The 24238-nt window shown below is 41.5% G+C and overlaps 1 protein-coding gene across 1 annotated transcript in view; it reads left to right on the top strand.

Annotated features, from left to right (window-relative positions):
• The window catches only part of LOC134649655 (aminopeptidase N-like), a 37364-nt gene that overhangs the window by 9398 nt on the left and 3728 nt on the right, over positions 1-24238 (top strand). The window contains exons 5-12 of the mRNA XM_063504494.1: positions 1133-1250; positions 1861-2063; positions 3029-3212; positions 6372-6607; positions 8298-8478; positions 10282-10504; positions 19390-19664; positions 22955-23151. Coding sequence (XP_063360564.1) covers positions 1133-1250; positions 1861-2063; positions 3029-3212; positions 6372-6607; positions 8298-8478; positions 10282-10504; positions 19390-19664; positions 22955-23151 — 1617 coding nt within the window. The remainder of the gene's footprint in view (positions 1-1132; positions 1251-1860; positions 2064-3028; positions 3213-6371; positions 6608-8297; positions 8479-10281; positions 10505-19389; positions 19665-22954; positions 23152-24238) is intronic.

The following is a 24238-nucleotide window of genomic DNA, read 5'->3' as shown; positions in this document are numbered from 1 at the left end:
TATACAAAAAACTTGCCATTTGAATTTGAAATAATAGTGAAGGAAATGTGGTTGAATTTCTTTTGTTTTCAAATTAACGAAAAACTCTGTTCCAAATTAAAATTGTTTAAAATAATTACAGTATAGAAGTAATCAGTATTATAGGTAGGACCGTGGGCTTTACAATGTTAAATTGTAAATCTAAAAAAGGTACCCTAAGCGATTTTTAAACAATGTTGCCAGTAACTTATATCCTTTTGGAACGGACCAGTGATGCATTTAGCGCCATGACACACATTTTCAAACACTTGTGTAAGTATATTACATCTTAAACCAATATCGCAATCGACTACAATGAGTAATAAGTATTATCTATTTATTTAACGACATGCGTCAGATTTTTTTGTCTAGTTGCATGTTATACATAAACTATTCAAATATCGACCTTAATATTTAAACAGAAAGATTCAAATTGTAGTAACCGGCTTTGCCAGTTTTCGTTACTCTCTTGTTTTACATACCGACTATCTTGTAGCCTTGTCATGACCCTAACTATCAGCTGATTATGGTTATTTGGGCCGTTTCTAACGCAAGTGAATTGCAACCTAATGACATCGTTATAAAGTTCAAATTTAGTATTATCTGATTTTCATGTCATAGGGGTTACCTATTATACTTTTGTTCACACGATTGTGGACCTTAATTTGTTGTTATAAAGTTGTAATTCGAAAGTAGTGGAAGAAGTGATAAGCGATAGAATTTAGCTATTGTTTTACATAGATCTATAATTTATACTTATTACGACTTTTTTTTATAAAGATAACAATTGTTGATAAAAAACGCAAATCGAAACTTAGTTTAGCTTATGAAAATAGTCACGGGACTTTTCTATGCATCTGTCATGCCGATACAGTTTTTTGACGTTTGGTGTATATCGATGTACGATTGTCACCTTGAATAGGCGCCCTGGGGCCTTACCATGATGTCCTTATTGTGATTCTGTTTAGGACCTAAACTGAATTGCTAAAGGACGGAGGTATATACCTAAGTTGCATAACGCCGTCCCTTAGCAATTCAGTTTAGGTCCTAGTCACGATGTAGAATAAGGACATCATGGTAAGGCCTCTGTAATTATTATATTCTTCTGTCACAGCCCCGACTCACCAGGCTGGAAATGGACGCACTTCGATCGCTCCGTCAACATGTCGACATACCTCGTCGCATATATCGTGTCCGACTTCAAGTCCGTGGAAACTACTTATATTAGCAAGGTTAGTTTTAGCAGAGGCCCTAAAAAAATTCTTCTCCACCTAAAATTAGCGTATTATACCACACAAGACTACATGAATGATTTAACAACGTGGGATTAGTTGTTATTCGAAATGATTATTTTTTTAGGTATATTTGATTAATGATAAGGAAATTGATATTCCGATGTACATACTTCTTTTGTGTTTTTATTTATTTATTTGACATTTAGATTTTATTCTAGAAACATTCTAGACTAGTATTTTTTATACAATTTTTTTTTCATGTTTGACGATCCTTTTGTGAAATTCTTAATTTAATTTAATTTGTGTTTAATTTGATTTGTATAATAATCCAATATTCTTATGGAATAATAACATCAATAAATTGCTCTGATAATTAGCTTAAGATAATTTATAAGTATGTTACGATTCATAAGTGCTTGTTGCTAGGCCTACATGAATAAAGTATATTTTGAAAAAAGTCATAACTTCTGGACTTCAGGCTCACTTTATTTCATTCATCACTGAATGAGTCAAACATTATTGATTTGATTTCACTTAGTGAAATCAATGAATATGTATTTGATGCAGACTTCACATAGCCGAACTCTAATTCTATTACGTTTTCCAGGACAACATAACCAAACCCATCCGCGTCTGGACGCGTCCAGAACTGATCAACAAGGCGAGTTACGCGCTCACGATCACGCCTAAACTACTGGAATACTACGAAGAAGTGTTTGGACTGCCCTATGTGCTGGATAAACTGGATCTGATCGCTATCCCGGATTTCTCGAGCGGGGCTATGGAGAACTGGGGACTTATTACATTCAGGTTAGATCAAAAACACATCTACTGATTCGGTAAAGATAACTCGTGGTCACCACATAAAGAACGGACGCTTGGCACGAGGATTTCCTATCTTTATCGCACGCGCGTAATAGGGTATTTGAGTACTAGTCAAATCAGTTTCTTTTTTCGAACTGTCAAAACGATGTACTATGTACCTATAGGTATTCACGCTCTCATAGGTACTAGTTTAGTATGAAATCCCACCTAGGTAAGTGGGTACTTATTTCAGTTGCGTTAACGTTTGTGACCTCATGTAAAGTCGGGTACTCGTGAACATTAATAAATATCAACGAAAATTAATGCTTGATGCTTATGTAACTGATTATGTTACCTTATTTTTATAGAGAAAAGCAATTCGACGGAAATAGCAGTTCAAGAATTCGTCTCGTTTTGTCGGACTCAGTTTCACTTCGTCCGGCAAAGTTTGCTCATCTACGAATTGCCGTTTCCACTCCTCTGCCATAATATAGTCCTGCAGTAGTGTTACTCTTCGAAGGCAGCAAAAATATGTGACACGCTCTTATGGCTCTACAAATAAGATCGTGACAGACTACACAACGACTCGCGAAGGCCCGAAAGTCTCTCAATATTATCGGGCCAAAATATAATAAAATTCCTAATGACATTAAATTTACAGAAAGCGACTCAATATTCAATAAAAAACTCAAATGTCTACTTCTAGACCAAGCATGTTATTCTGTTGATGACTTTATGAAAGAGAATATGTAAATTTTACTATATTAACAATTATTGCACGATCATTATTCATTATTTAGAGATTTGTAAACTTTGACCAATGTATTATTTTTATCTAGAATTGTAAATAACAATCTTATTTCAATTGTACCTGTGTGACCTGTAAAATACTTTTTACCAATAAAGAAACTAAACTAAACTAAGATATTTTTGCGGCCTCCATTGTGTAACATATTATTTATTGATTTCAGAGAAACCACGCTCCTTTTCGACCCCGAAGCAAGCGGTCCCCGCGACAAACAGAACGTGGCCATCGACGTCGCGCACGAACTAGCGCACCAGTGGTTCGGCAACCTGGTCACCATGACGTGGTGGACCGACCTCTGGCTGAACGAGGGGTTCGCCACTTACATCGAGTACGTCGGCGTTGACCATGTGAGTGTCTATGGCAATATAGTCTGGGGTTATACTCGCTCAAGAACTAGCGCACCAGTGGTTCGGCAACCTGGTCACCATGAGGTGGTGGACCGACCTCTGGCTCAACGAGGGGTTCGCCACTTACATCGAGTACGTCGGCGTTGACCATGTGAGTGTCTATGGCAATATAGTCTGGGGTTATACTCGCTCAAGAACTAGCGCACCAGTGGTTCGGCAACCTGGTCACCATGAGGTGGTGGACCGACCTCTGGCTGAACGAGGGGTTCGCCACTTACATCGAGTACGTCGGCGTTGACCATGTGAGTGTCTATGGCAATATAGTCTGGGGTTATACTCGCTCAAGAACTAGCGCACCAGTGGTTCGGCAACCTGGTCACCATGAGGTGGTGGACCGACCTCTGGCTCAACGAGGGGTTCGCCACTTACATCGAGTACGTCGGCGTTGACCATGTGAGTGTCTATGGCAATATAGTCTGGGGTTATACTCGCTCAAGAACTAGCGCACCAGTGGTTCGGTAACCTGGTCACCATGACGTGGTGGACCGACCTCTGGCTCAACGAGGGGTTCGCCACTTACATCGAGTACGTCGGCGTTGACCATGTGAGTGTCTATGGCAATATAGTCTGGGGTTATACTCGCTCAAGAACTAGCGCACCAGTGGTTCGGCAACCTGGTCACCATGAGGTGGTGGACCGACCTCTGGCTCAACGAGGGGTTCGCCACTTACATCGAGTACGTCGGCGTTGACCATGTGAGTGTCTATGGCAATATAGTCTGGGGTTAGGTTCCTATAGACGAAACTATTTGGTAGTTCTTATAATAACGAGTAAGTTTTTCTATAGTTCAGTTCAACACGTACTTCGGCTTTGATCATGTGAGGATCCTCTATGGCAATATAGTATGGGGTTAGGTTCCTTTAGACGAAACTATTTGGTAGCCCTAAATAACGAGTTAGTTTTTCTATAGTTCAGTTCATCACGTACTTCGGCTTTGATCATGTGAGGATCCTCTATGGCAATATAGTCTGGGGTTATACTCGCTCAAGAACTAGCGCACCAGTGGTTCGGCAACCTGGTCACCATGAGGTGGTGGACCGACCTCTGGCTCAACGAGGGGTTCGCCACTTACATCGAGTACGTCGGCGTTGACCATGTGAGTGTCATACATATATATGCATGGCAATATATGTAATTTAAAAGTGGAAAAATGACTATCTTGGGTGAAACTTGAACTCACGGCCTCTGGATACTCCAGCGCTCTGCCATCTGAGCCACCAAGACCTCATCCATAGCCAGCAAATCTATCCACCATATGGATCAAGGGGACCCGAGCGACATCTACCGTAAGAGCGTTACACTTCTTGAACGGCTACCGGACTTCCAAATCATATTGGAAATTCACCAGTTACGACGAGTTCGCAGACGTTTCTGCTTGTTATAAACTAAAATATGGCAATATAGTCTGGGGTTAGGTTCCTTTAGACGAAACTATCTGGTAGCCCTAAATAACGAGTTAGTTTTTTCTATAGTTCAGTTCAACACGTACTTCGGCTTTGATCATGTGAGGATCCTCTATGGCAATATAGTATGGGGTTAGGTTCCTTTAGACGAAACTATTTGGTAGCCCTAAATAACGAGTTAGTTTTTCTATAGTTCAGTTCAACACGTACTTCGGCTTTGATCATGTGAGTGTGCTCTATGGCAATATAGTATGGGGAAGCATAATTCGGCGTTGTAGCCCAAACAATAGACAGTAACTCACTTTCTATTGTACTATAGTTCAGTTTGTTTGGCGTCGACCGTGTGAGTGTTTATGTAAACGTAGGCCATGGACGGCAATGTCTCGGCAATTGGGTGGTTATGGCAATTTTCGTACAACTTTGACACAAAATCTATATAGAAAAACATGAATAAGTCCTTGAAAGATTTTTGCACAATTGGATATGGTACCTACTTTCATGAGTAATAAATACGAATTAGTTACCTATTCAAAAGAAGAAATAGTACCTAATCATTTCTACGCTATTTGTTGGCTTTAAACAGTACATCACTGTACAGAATAGTGGGAAGAGCCTCTAAAAATAAACAGTCGTAGTTCGAATAATGTTTCTAAACAGTTTTGAATGATTCACGGTTAGTTTCGCTAGACTTATATCGACCGGGATTACCTTTTATATTGTTTTCGAGCTTCCGATATTTCGACGCAGTTACATGCATCTTGTTCACGGGTAACTGACAACTATACAAAAGGTAATCACGGTTCATATCCCGGTCGATATAAGTCTAAAGTTTGACGACTGGTCTGGCCTAGTGGGTAGTGACCCTGCCTGTTAAGCCGCGGTCCTGGGTTCGAATCCTGGTAAGGGCATTTATTTGTGTGATTAACACAGATATGTGCTCCTGAGTCTTGGGTGTTTTCTATGTATTTGTATATTATATATATCGTTGTCTGAGTACCCACAACACAAGCCTTCTTGAGCTTACTGTGGGACTTAGTCAATCTGTGTAAGAATGTCCTATAATATTAATTTATTTTATTTAATGTTACTAAACTCTTTATCTTGTACATGTCATTAGTGCTCTATAATGCGTTCAGAAACCGTAGGAAATGACAAGCTTTATTACAACCAATTTTACTATGAGAACTTTCTTATCTGTGGTAGTAGAAAAATTTGTACTTTAATGTACGAGTACATAGGTAACGTTATAGATTTTTGTAAGGTTATGAGTTTAAATTTGGAACAGCAGTCAAAACTCAAGTGGGTCTCTATTCTAGTATCCATAGATATTAAAACAGTTATCGATGCGAAACGTCCATTTAGTATGTTTTTTTAATATAAACCGCACGATAAATGATCTCGAGTGACATGAGAATAGGGACTTCATTCTTTTGTCTAGGAATTAAAAAAAACTACGGATGTGTGACATGCGTGAAAAAAGTTTTCATTGGCCGTCATTAGACGTACAGTTTATCTTTTAGTTAGTTTTAAGTATGTGATTAGATAAAGTTCTGTATGTAACTGTACATAATTAGGCATTAAAACACTCGTGTGATCCTTTTAAGAAACTCACTAACGTTCGTTTCTTAAACCCACACTCGTATTTTAATGCCTCTCATTATGTAGCAGTCACATAAACTACTATAACTCGTTCCAGATCGAACCCGATTGGAACATGTTCGAATCCTTCTCCATCGACAAGATGGACCTCCTCCGCTCGGACTCCCTGAAGAATACCTCCCCCGTCTCCAGGAAGGTCGTCGACGCCTCCGAGATCTCGCAGAAGTTCGACGAGATCTCGTACACGAAGGGGGCGAATCTGATTCGTATGTTGAACCATACAGTGTCGGAGGAACTGTTTCATAAAGGACTGCTGATCTATTTAAATCAATGGTAAGACTTTTATATAAATAAAAATAAAATAAAAATAAAAATCGTTTATTTCAGACTAAGTATATCCATAAAAATGTTAGATGTATTACAAACTTAAAAAAGGCTATGTTAGTTAAAAATCAGCAAAAACAAACAAAAATAAAACAAAAAAAGCGGCCAAGTGCGAGTCGGACTCGCCCATGAAGGGTTCCGTATTTAGGCGATTTGTGACGTATTAAAAAAAAACTACTTGCTAGATCTCGTTCAAACCAATTTTCGGTGGAAGTTTACATGGTAATGTACATCATATATTTTTTTTAGTTTTATCATTCTCTTATTTTAGAAGTTACGGGGGGGGGGGGGGACACACATTTTACCACTTTGGAAGTGTCTCTCGCGCAAACTATTCAGTTTAGAAAAAAATGATAATAGAAACCTCAATATCATTTTTGAAGACCTATCCATAGATACGCCACACGTATGGGTTTGATGAAAAAAAAATTTTTGAGTTTCAGTTCGAAGTATGGGGAACCCCAAAAATTTATTGTTTTTTTTTCTATTTTTGTGTGAAAATCTTAATGCGGTTCACAGAATACATCTACTTACCAAGCTTCAACAGTATAGTTCTTATAGTTTCGGAGAAAAGTGGCTGTGACATACGGACGGACAGACAGACGGACAGACGGACAGACAGACAGACAGACAGACAGACAGACATGACGAATCTATAAGGGTTCCGTTTTTTGCCATTTGGCTACGGAACCCTAAAAACACAAAAAAAACAAAAAAGTTATAACTTAACTGTCGACATATTGACCACTACCTAAAGGTTGTCTGGAAGAGATCGCCCTTTAGCGATAAGACCGCCTGTTGTTTACCTCTGTCTTCATGTATTATTTGTGTTTCCATGTACATTTATTCTGAGATTATGCAATAAATAGGATTTGTATTGTATCCACGAGACTCCTCTGTCCGTCTGTCTGTCTGTCTGTCGCCAGGCTGTATTTCATGAACCGTAATAGCTAGACAGTTGAAATTTTCACAGGTTAAATTTTTTTAAACCTTTGTTGTTTGCTAGGGTTTTTTTTTCGGGTACTTACACTACTTACTTACTTTAAAATACGAAATACGAAAATAGTTCTTTGACTATAGATGACAGGATAGCCTATTAGAAATGTGCAGTCACGCATGAGTCGGACTTCATGGACGGAACTCTTGGAACGTCAGTCCGACTCGCACTTGGCCGGTTTATTTTTATTTTATTGGTCAGTTTTCTTTCATATATGACATTTAATTCAGTTTTTAGGGTTCCGTACCCAAAGGGTAAAAACGGGACCCTATTACTAAGATTCCGCTGTCCGTCCGTCCGTCCGTCCGTCCGTCCGTCTATCACCAGGCTGTATCTCACGAACCGTGATAGCTAGACAGTTGAAATTTTCACAGATGATGTATTTCTGTTGCCGCTATAACAACAAATACTAAAAACAGAATAAAATAAAGATTTAAGTGGGGCTCCCATACAACAAACGTGATTTTTGACCAAAGTTAAGCAACGTCGGGCGGGGTCAGTACTTGGATGGGTGACCGTTTTTTTGCTTGTTTTGCTCTATTTTTTGTTGATGGTGCGGAACCCTCCGTGCGCGAGTCCGACTCGCACTTGGCCGGTTTTTATTGTTTGATGATTAAATAATTCAGTATTTCAATCGTTCAGGACTTACTCAAACGCGGAAGAGAACGACCTCTGGGCAGCGATGTCAACGGCGGTCAGGTCGGACTCGAACCTGCGACAGCTGTCGGTGGTGGACTTCATGAACTCGTGGACCCGCCAGGCCGGATATCCGGTGGTTAATGTCAACAGGAACTACGAGACGGGCGATGTCATGTTTGAACAGGTAGGATATAAACCTTTTAGCTGGAAGAGATTTCTTAGAGTGCGAAACTGAGACGACCTAGCTCTAAATTAAATACCTACCAATAACTTTATGGATCAATGATCTGAAATATAGTCCAGTCATTATATCCAAAAAACCGACCCTACCCGTGAATAATCAGGTCTTGGATTTTTTTTTCGTAGGTCCCTCGTAGGGTTTGCACGATGGATCCGAAATGTATGGGAATATCCGCGGATCCGGATCCAGATCCGGATAATTTCATACATTTCGGATCTGGATTGCAAACCCTAGTCCCTCGGGGGGGTCACTGGGAGTGTAAATTCAAAAAGTAGACTGAATCAGGCTCCTGTCGCTTTTTTCAAATTTAATTTCCAAAATATCGATCCTAGAGGAAAATTGTGAGGACCAAACTTGTAGAGAATCAAATTTCCTACAATTTTTGTCCTCGCGGTTTTACTGTAAAATCAAAAATGGCCGAGTTATTCAAGAAAAACCGTTTTTCGAATATACACAGGAGCCTGATTCAGTCTACTTTTTGAATTTACACTCCCAGTGACCCCCCTACGAAAAGTGACCTATAAAGTAAGGTCAAAATCTAAAATGACTGAACTAATAAACATTTTTTTTTTTTATAAAAACTGCCTCGGCGAGATTTGACGTGAGTTCGAACAGGTTCGAGCAAAATGTAACTAACTATGTCACACCTAATTTTAATTTTTAACAAGCAGAGAGAGAGGTAGATGTCGCTACGGTCCCCTTGACCCATAATATGGTGGAAAGATTTGCTGGCTATGGATGAGGTCTTGGTGGCTCAGATGGCAGAGCGCTGGAGTATCGATCCAGAGGCCGTGAGTTCAAGTCTCACCCAAGACAGTAATTTTTCCACTTTTAAATTTATTCTATGTAACACCTTTTGTCTTGGAGGATATAATCAAACGGAGACGCCATGTCTGTAATTTTCTGTACAAAACAGTCTGCCGATTTTTGCGGGGGAGGGGAACGTCAAATGTATGCGTAACGTAAAAATAGCCATGTCAGATAAACGTCAGTCCATACATTGTGTATGACCGTTGGCCGCCTATTTTCGACAGAGGGGAAAGCCTGTTAATGGCTACTCCGTTTAGTTGTATCCTCCAAGCCTTTTGTAATCATAATCAAACCATGATTTTTGAAATAAATGAAATGGCGTGCTCTTGTTATCGCGACAGCCAGGTAAGTAAAAGTAAGTACCTATAGCTGGTCAAGCAAATCTTGTCAGTAAAAAAAGGCGCGAAATTCATATTTTCTATGGGACGATATCCCTTCGCGCCTACATTTTTCAAATCTGCCGCCTTTTTCTACTGACTAGATCTGCTTGACCAAGTATATATTTGTGTAAGTTGCGAAAAGATTCCAAAAACTTATAAAAGTTAAAAATTGGAAAATTTGGAAAATTTCACAAGTTATAAAGGAAGTTTTCAAAATATCCATGTTTTTGGAAGCTTTCCGCATTTGCACAACTGTAGTAAGTATGCGAGCGGCCTCCGAGTATGCTGAGGGGCTACCGCGAAAATTGAAATTTGCAAATTGCGGGGATCTTTCTCTTTTACTCCAATGAAGGCGTAAATTAGAGTTTATTAGAGTGACAGAGAAAAATGCCCGCAATTTTCGAACTGCGATTTTCATGGTGCTCAAATCATTTCCACGCTGCACGCCCCGTCGAAAGCGCAACACTTTTAAGTGAACATTGGTGAAATAAAAACAACAGTTAACGATACATTTTCAGTAACAATGTCGGTACACTGAAAAATTGCTTTTTTACAGAAACTATTCACAAGCTCCGAAGACCCCTACCAAGCCATGATCGACCAGCTCTGGCACATCCCCATCAGCTACACCTTGCCAAGCCAAGCCAGCCAGTCGGCCAAGCCACAGTCGGCCAAGCCACAGTCGGCCAAGCCAGAACTGTGGCTTAAGGAGCGCTCCGTCATCGCCAACCTGCCCGTAGATCGTGCGCAAGCGCTCTATGTCAATGTTGACGCCATTGGTAAGCTCATAAGCGCCACTTGCACCATTTCACTAACCCGGGGTTAACTGGTTAAACCTGGAGTTACCATGGTAACCAGTACAATTTGACATTGTGTTAACGGTTTAACCGCTTAACCTCGGGTTAGTGGGATGGTGCAAGTGGCACCAAGCTGTTTAACATTCGTTTGCCATTCATTCTCTTGGCCAAAAACTCATATAATGCGTGTCGGTAATAGGGATGTTGACAATTTTTTGGAACTGGTTTCATTTTGTAGATAGACACGTAATAATTACAGAAAAAAATATAAAAAATATATATTCATTAATTTTGAATAAAAAAACATGTATAATAAGTTTCAAGTTTCAATTTCGCGCCTAAACGCTCCAAACTGTCACGTGACCTTGATGACGTAACGGCGTTTTAAACAAACTGCTGTCAGTCATTTTTTTTAATTCTTTATATGGCAATTGACAATTTTTTTTAAAGCCTTTACACACTACCGCATCGGACAGCGACCTTCTTTCTCGCTCTAACTTATAGCTGCGTCCTTAACGCACCACCTTACACACAGAGATGTACAAAATGGTTTTAAAAAAGCATTTAAATACAAAATGCAAAATACTTTTCAAATTTACTATTTCAAATGCAAAATACCAAATAGTTTTGAGTTTTGTATTTCAAATGCTAAATGCAAAATAGGTTTTTTCAAAATACTTTTTCAAAATAAAATACCTTTTGACCAAATCTCAGATATTTTTATTTATGTTAGGTATTTATAATGAGAAATAGAGACACAATGCCGAGCCGAACAAAAACGTCTAATAACATGGCACCTTATGCATGACATTTTGGTCATATTTATCATTACGCGTATCAATAAATTCTGTTATGTTATTAATAATAGTCCGTCGGATCCTCTCTCTGCGGCCCTGACCACCGGCAGCTTGGGCCTTGCCCCGCTGCTGGCGGCACCCTAGGTTAGGTTTTTAGGGTTCCGTAGCCAAATGGCAAAAAACGGAACCCTTATAGATTCGTCATGTCTGTCTGTCTGTCTGTCCGTCTGTCCGTCTGTCTGTCCGTCCGTATGTCACAGCCACTTTTCTCCGAAACTATAAGAACTATACTGTTGAAACTTGGTAAGTAGTGTATTCTGTGAACCGCATTAAGATTTTCACACAAAAATAGAAAAAAAAACAATAAAATTTTGGGGTTCCCCATACTTCGAACTGAAACTCAAAAACATTTTTTTCATCAAACCCATACGTGTGGGGTATCTATGGATAGGTCTTCAAAAATGATATTGAGGTCTTGATTTGATTGATATCTAATATCATTTTTTTCTAAACTGAATAGTTTGCGCGAGAGACACTTCCAAAGTGGTAAAATGTGTGTCCCCCCCCCCCCCCTGTAACTTCTAAAATAAGAGAATGATAAAACTAAAAAAAAGTACCATGTACATTACCATGTAAACTTCCACCGAAAATTGGTTTGAACGAGATCTAGTAAGTAGTTTTTTTTTTATATGTCTTAAATCGCCTAAATACGGAACCCTTCATGGGCGAGTCCGACTCGCACTTGGCTGCTTTTTTTTATAATGTGTTTATAATATTTTTTATATTGTTTTTGTAAGTGATTTTATATTTTAATTTTATATACATATTGTAAAAAACCAACCTAAGAAGAGAAATAAATAAAGGAAATAATACTCATTTAAAATAATGTAAAAACCGGCCAAGTGCGAGTCGGACTCGCGCACGGAGGGTTCCGCACCATCAACAAAAAATAGAGCAAAACAAGCAAAAAAACGGTCACCCATCCAAGTACTGACCCCGCCCGACGTTGCTTAACTTTGGTCAAAAATCACGTTTGTTGTATGGGAGCCCCACATAAATCTTTATTTTATTCTGTTTTTAGTATTTGTTGTTATAGCGGCAACAGAAATACATCATCTGTGAAAATTTCAACTGTCTAATATAGCTATCACGGTTCGTGAGATACAGTCTGGTGACAGACGGACGGACGGACAGACGGATAGCGGAGTCTTAGTAATAGGGTCCCGTTTTTACCCTTTGGGTACGGAACCCTAAAAACTATACTAACGAAAAGAGAGCCATGACTCCATTTTGTGACTTGTGTGGCCATTTATTTCGGTTGATTGTGCATCTAGTTCTTATTTTATTATTATTACACTTTTCTTTTATTAATAACAACTGGACTGGTATTGTTAAAAAGTGAAAAAAAAACATCTGTTTTTATTTATTACTTATTACGCTTTTTAACAATACCAGGGGCCGATTTTTGAATTTCGATCGCTCGATTTCGTCACTCGAAAATCGGTGGAAAACAGCGAGATGCTGATTTTTGAAATACGAGCGATATAAATTGTGAATTTAGTGGTATTGACCACTCGTTTTTGATTCTATTAGTAGAATTTACATGCCTAGTAGTGGAGATATTGCTGAACGAAATACACGAAATCGAGCGGCCGACTTTCAAAAATCGGCCCCCTGGCGCTGGCGCCAGGCGCTAGCAGGCGCCTCTATCGGTCAAATTCGGCAATACAAGCGTCATTCGTTCATTTCATTTTGTTTGACTGGTAATGTTGGCTAACGGCTAAACTTAATCACAAAGTATTTTGCATTTTGAAATGAATATTAAAAATGCAAAATACATCTCGAAAAGTATTTCAAATAAAATACAAAATGTTTTTTACTAAAAGGCATAAGTATTTCAAATAAATCGCATCTCTGCTTACACACTATCGATTCGTGCGCCGCACCGCACCAAGATCGCGTTTCGGTACGATAATCTGTAGACACTTAGGCAGGTTTTATAACTTGTCTTTGGTGATTCCACTGTGATTACGTCACGCGCTCCGATTGGCGTTTGCAGTCACGTGATACTGGGCATTATTTTCAATACTTTTCATTATTTTTAATTAATTTATTACGCATATTTACACATGCAAAATATGATTTTCCGCGTTCTAATACTCCCTGCTGATAAATAAAAGACGGCGTGTGCGGAGTAGTACGTATATTTCTAGACAGATCGGCCTAGCTTCGACCCACCCTCAAGTACAATTCTATTAATTTGTATATACCCCCATATTCAATACCCAACACCTCCACCCTTATTTTCTAACTTATGCCAACTAAGTTAATAAGTACATCTATGTATAGATATAGTATTGACTGTTAGTTTACTTTGGTTGCAGGTGCCAAACAATACGGTTAAGTTATTAAGTTTTCCTTAAGGCTAAAGCAAGTTTACAGTTGGAATAGGTACCTACATGTTTTAATTGAAAACAAAGACTAATACTATTATACATCTTATAAACATAGCATGCATACCAAAGACGTACAATCGTGTTCAAGGAATATTTATAAATTGAACTTTTTACAGTAAGGCACAACCGTTTCCTACAAGTATAATGAAACATAATTCTTACATGCTTAGGCGAAATTAAAACTTATTTTAATAACGACAAGGAACGTATACATGTTTGCATGTAAGACAAAGCTAGGTATAACAGTAGGTACACAGGTGCTAGGCACCAACTTATTTATCTATTATTAATGCTAATTAGAAATACATGTATATTAGGTATAATGAGCAAACATTAGAAAGTCTCTAGATACAAAAATATGAAACATCACTAAAAGATGTCCTCGAAACCGAAACGTCTAGGAGGATTCACCATGGGTCTCAAACGCTCGGCCCGCGTGCGTTCAGCGGCGGCGTCCGGGTCGGGACGCTGCGCCAGCTCCGGGTTTGACTCCGGCTCTGCCCGCGCGCCCTCTGGTGGATTGTTTACCTCGCGACTGACACTCTCCGCCGACCCTGAACTCGACGCCTCCTCGCTTGGGACCAACAAGGGCGTCCGAGCCGGTGGATAACTCAATGCCATATTACGCGGTCTAGGCTCCCGGACTTCCCCATTTGAATCGCGTTTTCTTAGTTGATTTATATGCCGATGTGTAACTCCTAAAGAACTAGCTATTGTGTAATCGGTTTCTCCTATCCGTTCCAATACCTGTCCAGCTTCCCACTTGCCCTGTGAGTTCCCTACATTGTACCGTCTATACCATACCAAGTCGCCTACGTTGAGTGCTCGCTGCGTTCCTCCCGCCGCGTCCCGCTGGCGGCGTTGAAGATCGGTAACCCTCTGTTCTCGATCGGGTTTAAGACAATCTAACCGGGTGCGCACCGCACGCCCTAACAGAACCTTAGCCGGACTCTCGCCCGTGGTATTATGGGGGGTGTTACGATACATTAATAGGAATCTATTTAAGGCCGTCTCTGTATTCATATTCTGCATTATCGCTTTTTTAATTACACGCTTACACAACTTGACCGCGTTTTCAGCTGCACCATTAGAGGCCGGGTGGTATGGTGCTGAAAACAATTGTTCGATTTTATTATTTGAACAAAAAACTCTAAACTCCTCACTCGAAAACGGAGGTCCATTATCACTCACTATCTGTTTAGGCAAGCCGAACCTAGCAAAGTAGTCTCGTAGTTTTTGAATTAATATTTTAGCCGTTGAACACGACATTTCTGCTATTTCTATCCATTTAGAATACGCATCTATAAGTACCAAGTACTTTGTTCCAGCTATTGGACCTAAGAAATCTAAATGAATCCTACCCCAAGGACGACTGGGGTATGGCCAGGGGCAGGGTGCGTGGCGCGGGGGCGCCGCCGCTACCGCGGCGCACACGGGGCAGGCGCGGCACATATCCTCCACGGCCTCGTCCAGGCCGGGCCACCACACATAGCTACGCGCCAGCGCTTTAGTCTTCACGATCCCCATGTGCGAATCGTGCATCTCTCGCAAAACTCGCTCGCGACATGCCGTCGGCACCACCACCCTATGACCCCACATGACGCAATCAAGCTCAGTATATAATTCTGATTTACGATTAAAAAAAGGTTTTAATTCTTTTATGTCTGTATCTTGGGGCCAACCGTCCCGGATATAACTAAGAATTCTACCTAGCAATACGTCGTTACGAGTTTCTTTACTTATCGCATTATAATCCAAAAGCATCGCGTCAGTCGCAAAATGTAAATAAGTTTGTTCCGGACCGTCCTCATCTACGGAACCCGTCAACTTGTGTGCCGCTATGAGTCGCGAAAGGGCGTCCGCGGTGTTATCATCCGATTTTACATATTCTATATCAAAGTCGTATGCCGATAAAATTAAGGCCCAACGCTGCAAACGGCTCGCAGTCATACTAGGTATACCATAACCTGGTCCAAATATGCTCACGAGAGGCTTGTGGTCGGTTTTCAACGTGAACCGCCTACCGTAAAGGAACTGGTGAAACTTTTTTACTGAAAATATAATAGCAAGTGCCTCTTTGTGTATTTGACTGTAGTTGCGCTCGGCCGGTGTGAGCGCTCGTGAGGCGTAGGCGATGACAGTGTCGGGCGCCCCGCGCGCGCGCCCGCGCATGGCCAGCACGGCGCCCACGCCGTAGGGTCCCGCGTCACAGGTGACAACCAGTTCCCGTTCCGCGTCGTAATGTCCTAAAACCGGCGCCTCGCTCAACAATTTTTTTATCGTGTTAAATGCCCTATCCTGATCGACCGACCACGTCCACTTCCTTTGTTTCTTTAATAATTCATATAACGGAGCTAAAATTTCGCTCAGGTTTTGTATGAACTTTCCATAAAAAATTATCATACCGATAAACGACTTAAGTTCGGAAACATTCCTAGGTCGGGACATTGTTAGAATTGGTGTAACTTTGTCTTCGTCTACCCTAACCCCATTTTTGTCAATCACAAATCCCAGGTATTTAACCTCTGGTACCAGAAAGGAACACTTTTGTTTTTTTATCTTTAATCCATTTTTACTTAATCTTTGTAATACCCGCCGAAGGCTACATAAATGTGAATCTAAAGTATCCCCCGTTATCAAAATGTCATCTAAAAAAAAAGTCACGTTAGGGATATCTTTCAAAAGATTGCTCATGATTCTTTGGAATATACCCGGGCTAGATGCGAGACCGTATACTAAACGCTTATACCTAAACAATCCCCGGTGCGTATTAATTACCGTTAACTCTCTAGAACCGTCGTCTTCCAATATAATTTGATTGTAGGCTTGTGATAAATCTAACTTAGTAAAATACCTACTACCGCTAAGCTGGGAAAACAGGTCTTCAATTTTAGGAATCGGAAATTTATCTACTAACAAAACGCGATTCAATGTGGATTTGTAATCCGCGCACAACCGTAACGATCCGTCCGGTTTATTTACGATTACCAATGGCGTGGCCCAGTCCGAGTGCTCCACCGGCTCGATGACGTCGGCGCGCAGCATGGCGTCGAGCTCAGCGTCGACGCGGCCCTTCAGGGCGTAGGGCAGGGGGCGCGCGCGGCAGAACACGGGCGCCGCGTCCGGCCGGACGCGCAGCCGAGCCCGCCCGCCGGTGAACGCACCCAAGGTCCCATCGAATATCTCTTTATGCCTGGAAATTACATCGGATATTTTATCATCACATATTACATCATTCGTAAGAACATTTTCGCATGAAGACAGCTTAGGTATTGCAATATCTAATTCGGCTAACCATTGCCGCCCTAATAAACTAGTCGTACCTCTCTGATGGACATATAAATTCAAATTTTTATCTATGTTTTTGTACTGCACATTGCCTACAATAAAACCTAATAACGGTTTCGTTACGGTACCATCATAAAACTTTAAAGACATATTACATGGCTGTAACGGTACATCTTTAAACAAGGTGTCATACGTCTGTTTACTTATACATGTTAAGGCTGTACCCGTATCAATTTCAAAGGTCATTAACTTATTATTAACCATAACTTGTATCCTTACCGGTTTGTATTTGTCGAGGCTCATTTGGTAAATGGGCTCCTCGCTTCCTTCGTTTACCCCGAACGGTATCTCCTCCTGGTCCAGCTGGCCATCTTCAATCACCCAGTGCACCCGCGAGTTTCCCCAGCTGTTTCTAGCGCGACCACCGCGCGCTCCGCTGCCGCCGGGCGTGGCCGCTGTTCCCGGCCCACGGGTGGCTCCGCTTCGGCCATAACCGGCTGAAGCCCTTGTACCGCCACCCCTAGCACTACTTCTAGGCGAAGAAGAGGCCTGTTCGCGTATTCCGTTGGCCATGGTTGGACACATGCGACGCAAATGCCCCTTTACATTACACCGACTACACACGTAACTGTTAAATTTGCAGTGAGCCTGTTCATGACGGAAATCACCGCACGCCATGCATCCCGCCGCTGCCGAACGAACATTATGTACTGCTGCAGTCTCTGTTGTCGAGCCACTTGCGGCTGCCCCGCCGCCTCCCCCCTCGACCGCTACCGAATCCCGCTCGGCCGCTTCCAGAGATAACGCTAATGACACTGATTTCGCAAAATTTATTTCACCTTCCGCAAACAATCGCTGCCTTATAAGATCACTTGACAACCCGCACACAAACTGATCACGCATATTATCGTCTAACGTCGTTTTGAAATCACAAAACCGTGCCATCTTTTTTAACTCCGCCACGTACTGCGCCACTGTTTGACCTTTGACCTGTCGGTACTGACGAAATCTGAACCGTTCTGCTAGCACCGAAGGAGTTGGTTGCAGATGTTTTTCCATTACCTCCACAACTTGTTTAAAGGTCAGCTCGGCCGGCTTCTTAGGGCTACACAAATTCACCATTAATTCGTAAGCTGTCTCACCGACTACCGAAATCAATGTCGGTAACTTCCGCTCATCTTTCACGTCGTTGACGACAAAGTAGCTCTCCAGCCTGTCACAGTATGATCTCCAGCTACCACTTTGGACGTCGAACTCCCTGATTTTCCCCACCGACATTTTGATTTAAATAATATCCTCGTCAGCCACTGATAAATAAAAGACGGCGTGTGCGGAGTAGTACGTATATTTCTAGACAGATCGGCCTAGCTTCGACCCACCCTCAAGTACAATTCTATTAATTTGTATATACCCCCATATTCAATACCCAACACCTGCTATGGTAAAAACATAACATGTTATATATTCGCGATTCATGTCAACATCCCTATTAGTGTCATGAAACCTTGTGATCGCCAGCTGCAGTTCCGTGGGTAAAAATAGAGATAGTTTAAGGCTTCGTCACACAGGCGCGTTTTCCGGGCGGGCGTGAGCGTTTTATATCTAAAAGCGGCGCGCCCCGCTCACGCCCCGCCCGGAAAACGCGCCTGTGTGACGAAGCCTTTGTTTTCAAGTATGCATATTACAATACGCTTATAAGCGTCAAATAAAGCTACGCCGGCTCTAACCCTAAAACGGCAAGAAACTCTGCTGTAAGATGGCCATCTGACAAATTTACTATTTAGAATAAATTAGGCCATAAAAATATGTCGCTGGCTCGCGGCCTATACGAGTATTGCACGTACAAGATATGACTTAAATTATTATTAATAAATAAAAAATATTTTAAAACACTTAAAAGCTGACAAAAATGACCCGACCCGACGTGTCTTTGGAGTAGACTTTTTTCTTTGATTTTTAAAGCATTTTTACAAGCTTTTATTTACTTTCACCTTTCCCGTTGTCTGTCAGTCTGTAATCAAATCTTGCAAGTTAAATTTGATCCACTTCCCGGTTTCCGATTGAGCGGAAATTTTTCATACACGTGTAAATCGGGTGACAATGCAATATTATGGTACCATCCAGCTGATCTGATGATGGAGACAGGAGGTGGCCAAAGGAACTCTGAGATGAAACAACGCAACCTAATTGTGTTAGGGGTTTTTAGAATTGTCTCGATGAGTATTAGTTGTCTGTCGTTAGAAAAGTACAGTCAGCGATTAAAGCTTGTACCAAAAATGAAATTTTTGCCAAAAACTTATTTTTAAATTACTCCTTTCTCCCTCAGGCTACTATCGAGTCAACTACGACACCAAAAACTGGGAGCTTCTGAGCGCAGCCCTGAAATCCGGTCACTTCAAATCACCAATCACGAAAGCCCAACTCATCGACGATGCCTTCAACTTGGCCAAGTTTTCCCACGTGAACTATAGTCAGGCGCTAGGGTTGACGACTTGCGTTATCGAGGGCGAAGACTCGAAGGTTGTCTGGGAGTTGCTGCTTAATAACATGGGATTTATTAAGTATAATATTAGGAGCACGTCTGGATATGTGTATTTTCAGGTGAGTTTGTTTTTTTAGAACTGCTTCAGTAACTTTTTCTTTAGTATATGACTTATGTCATTTCTTAATTGTACCGAAATCTGGGCACTTCAAATCACCAATCACGAAAGCCCAGCTCATCGACGATGCCTTCAACTTGGCCAAGTTTTCCCACGTGAACTATAGTCAGGCGCTAGGGTTGACGACTTGCGTTATCGAGGGCGAAGACTCGAAGGTTGTCTGGGAGTTGCTGCTGAACAACATGGGATTTATTAAGTATAATATTAGGAGCACGTCTGGATATGTGTATTTTCAGGTGAGTTCGTTTTTTTAGAACTGCTTCAGTAACTTTTTCTTTAGTATATGACCTATGTCGTTTCTTGTGCCGAAATCTGGTCACTTCAAATCACCAATCACGAAAGCCCAACTCATCGACGATGCCTTCAACTTGGCCAAGTTTTCCCACATGAACTATAGTCAGGCGCTAGGGTTGACGACTTGCGTTATCGAGGGCGAAGACTCGAAGGTTGTCTGGGAGTTGCTGCTTAATAACATGGGATTTATTAAGTATAATATTAGGAGCACTTCCGGATATGTGTATTTTCAGGTGAGTTTGTTTTTTTAGAACTGCTTTAGTAACTTTTTCTTTAGTATATGACCTATGTCGTTTCTTGTGCCGAAATCTGGGCACTTGAAATCACCAATCACGAAAGCCCAGCTCATCGACGATGCCTTCAACTTGGCCAAGTTCTCCCACATGAACTATAGTCAGGCGCTAGGGTTGACGACTTGCGTTATCGAGGGCGAAGACTCGAAGGTTGTCTGGGAGTTGCTGCTTAATAACATGGGATTTATTAAGTATAATATTAGGAGCACTTCCGGATATGTGTATTTTCAGGTGAGTTTGTTTTTTTAGAACTGCTTTAGTAACTTTTTCTTTAGTATATGACCTATGTCGTTTCTTGTGCCGAAATCTGGGCACTTCAAATCACCAATCACGAAAGCCCAGCTCATCGACGATGCCTTCAACTTGGCCAAGTTCTCCCACATGAACTATAGTCAGGCGCTAGGGTTGACGACTTGCGTTATCGAGGGCGAAGACTCGAAGGTTGTCTGGGAGTTGCTGCTTAATAACATGGGATTTATTAAGTATAATATTAGGAGCACTTCCGGATATGTGTATTTTCAGGTGAGTTTGTTTTTTTAGAACTGCTTTAGTAACTTTTTCTTTAGTATATGACCTATGTCGTTTCTTGTGCCGAAATCTGGGCACTTGAAATCACCAATCACGAAAGCCCAGCTCATCGACGATGCCTTCAACTTGGCCAAGTTCTCCCACATGAACTATAGTCAGGCGCTAGGGTTGACGACTTGCGTTATCGAGGGCGAAGACTCGAAGGTTGTCTGGGAGTTGCTGCTTAATAACATGGGATTTATTAAGTATAATATTAGGAGCACTTCCGGATATGTGTATTTTCAGGTGAGTTTGTTTTTTTAGAACTGCTTTAGTAACTTTTTCTTTAGTATATGACCTATGTCGTTTCTTGTGCCGAAATCTGGGCACTTCAAATCACCAATCACGAAAGCCCAGCTCATCGACGATGCCTTCAACTTGGCCAAGTTCTCCCACATGAACTATAGTCAGGCGCTAGGGTTGACGACTTGCGTTATCGAGGGCGAAGACTCGAAGGTTGTCTGGGAGTTGCTGCTTAATAACATGGGATTTATTAAGTATAATATTAGGAGCACTTCCGGATATGTGTATTTTCAGGTGAGTTTGTTTTTTTAGAACTGCTTTAGTAACTTTTTCTTTAGTATATGACCTATGTCAAATATCAAATATCAACATTTATTCAGCAAATAGGCCACAAGGGCACTTTTACACGTCAATATGGAATTTACATACAGCAAAAAAAAACACATCAATAATTATAAAATACAACTAAGCCGTAAATATCAAATCAAACTAACATAGAGATGTATAAAGCCTCTAAATGTCGAATTACAAAAAACGCAATAACAATAGTATTGAAAAAAAAACACAAGGATACAAAAACTATAATCTGTGTAATAAAATGTCGTTTCTTGTGCCGAAATCTGGTCACTTCAAATCACCAATCACGAAAGCCCAGCTCATCGACGATGCCTTCAACTTGGCCAAGTTCTCCCACATGAACTATAGTCAGGCGCTAGGGTTGACGACTTGCGTTATCGAGGGCGAAGACTCGAAGGTTGTCTGGGAGTTGCTGCTTAATAACATGGGATTTATTAAGTATAATATTAGGAGCACGTCTGGATATGTGTATTTTCAGGTGAGTTCGTTTTTTTAGAACTGCTTAGTAACTTTTTCTTTAGTAGGTAAATGGCACTTCAAATCACGAAAGTCCAGCTCATCGGGATGAATCAACTTTTAGAACACTTTATTTCGTGTCCCAGACTCCCTACCAAAGAAAAAATCGATTTAAAAAAGAAATTACTTTTTAGGGTTCCGTAGCCAAATGGCAAAAAACGGAACCCTTATAGATTCGTCATGTCTGTCTGTCTGTCTCTCCGTCTGTCTGTCCGTCCATATGTCACAGCCACTTTTCTCCGAAACTATAAGAACTATACTGTTGAAACTTGGTAAGTAGATGTATTCTGTGAACCGCATTAAGATTTTCACACAAAAATAGAAAAAAAAAACAATAAATTTTTGGGGTTCCCCATACTTCGAACTGAAACTCAAAATTTTTTTTTTCATCAAACCCATACGTGTGGGGTATCTATGGATAGGTCTTCAAAAATGATATTGAGGTTTCTAATATCATTTTTTTCTAAACTGAATAGTTTGCGCGAGAGACACTTCCAAAGTGGTAAAATGTGTGTCACCCCCCCCCTGTAACTTCTAAAATAAGAGAATGATAAAACTAAAAAAAATATATGATGTACATTACCATGTAAACTTCCACCGAAAATTGGTTTGAACGAGATCTAGTAAGTAGTTTTTTTTTATACGTCATAAATCGCCTAAATACGGAACCCTTCATGGGCGAGTCCGACTCGCACTTGGCCGCTTTTTCTCTGCTGCGTTACCGTAAAAAAATATTTTTTATCTGATCAAGTTGTTGATTTATTGTGCTAATTAAATACTTACGTATCTAATAATGCCCGTGTAAAAATGTAAAAGAATCAACACGGTTTAAAAAAAAAGATTTTCCCATGAGTCTAGGACACGAAACCTGTGTTCTAAAAGTTGATTCACCCATCGACAATGACGAAATTGACTTAGCTGCGTTAGACTACGCATTCACCAACCCTATTCTTTCTAACAGGACTACATGAAAATCCTACTCCAAAAGCAACTCGAACGCCTCAATTTCGGCCTGAGTAAACCCAAGGACGATAACGAAGCGTTCCTGATAGAGAACCTCGTCATGTGGGAGTGTGAGGTAGAGGCCCCTCGGTGCCTCAAGTGGGCCCAGGACGAGTTCACCAACTGGTCGACACAGGGCGACCTTAGCAACAACTCGTGAGTATAGAGAACCTCATGTGGGTGTGTGAGGTAGAGGCCCCTCGGTGCCTCAAGTGGGCCCAGGACGAGTTCACCAACTGGTCGACACAGGCCGACCTTAGCTACAACTCGTGAGTATAGAGAACCTCATGTGGGTGTGTGAGGTACAGGCCCCTCGGTGCCTCAAGTGGGCCCAGGGCGAGTTCACCAACTGGTCGACACAGGGCGACCTTAGCAACAACTCGTGAGTATTGTAATGTTATAGATAACCTCATGTGGGTGTGTGAGGTAGAGGCCCCTCGGTGCCTCAAGTGGGCCCAGGTCGAGTTCACCAACTGGTCGACACAGGCCGACCTTAGCAACAACTCGTGAATACAGAAAACCTCATGTGGATGTGTGAGGTACAGGCCCCTCGGTGCCTCAAGTGGGCCCAGGACGAGTTCACCAACTGGTCGACACAGGGCGACCTTAGCAACAACTCGTGAGTATTGTAATGTTATAGATAACCTCATGTGGGTGTGTGAGGTAGAGGCCCCTCGGTGCCTCAAGTGGGCCCAGGACGAGTTCACCAACTGGTCGACACAGGGCGACCTTAGCATCAACTCGTGAGTATAGAGAACCTCATGTGGGAGTGTGAGGTAGAGGCCCCTCGGTGCCTCAAGTGGGCCCAGGACGAGTTCACCAACTGGTCGACACAGGACGACCTTAGCAACAACTCGTGAGTATAGAGAACCTCATGTGGGAGTGTGAGGTAGAGGCCCCTCGGTGCCTCAAGTGGGCATAGGACGAGTTCACCAACTGGTCGACACAGGCCGACCTTACCAACAACTCGTGAGTATAGAGAACCTCATGTGGGTGTGTGAGGTAGAGGCCCCTCGGTGCCTCAAGTGGGCCCAGGACGAGTTCACCAACTGGTCGACACAGGCCGACCTTAGCAACAACTCGTGAGTACAGAGAACCTCATGTGGGTGTGTGAGGTAGAGGCCCCTCGGTGCCTCAAGTGGACCCAGGACGAGTTCATCAACTAGTCGACACAGGACGACCTTAGCAACAACTCGTGAGTATAGAGAACCTCATGTTGGTGTGTGAGGTAGAGGCCCCTCGG

Source organism: Cydia amplana, chromosome 7, assembly GCF_948474715.1.
Source record: "Cydia amplana chromosome 7, ilCydAmpl1.1, whole genome shotgun sequence".
NCBI classification, from domain to species: Eukaryota; Metazoa; Arthropoda; class Insecta; order Lepidoptera; family Tortricidae; genus Cydia; species Cydia amplana.
Note: the sequence above shows the minus strand (reverse complement) of the source record. Positions and strands in the feature narration are given on the sequence as shown.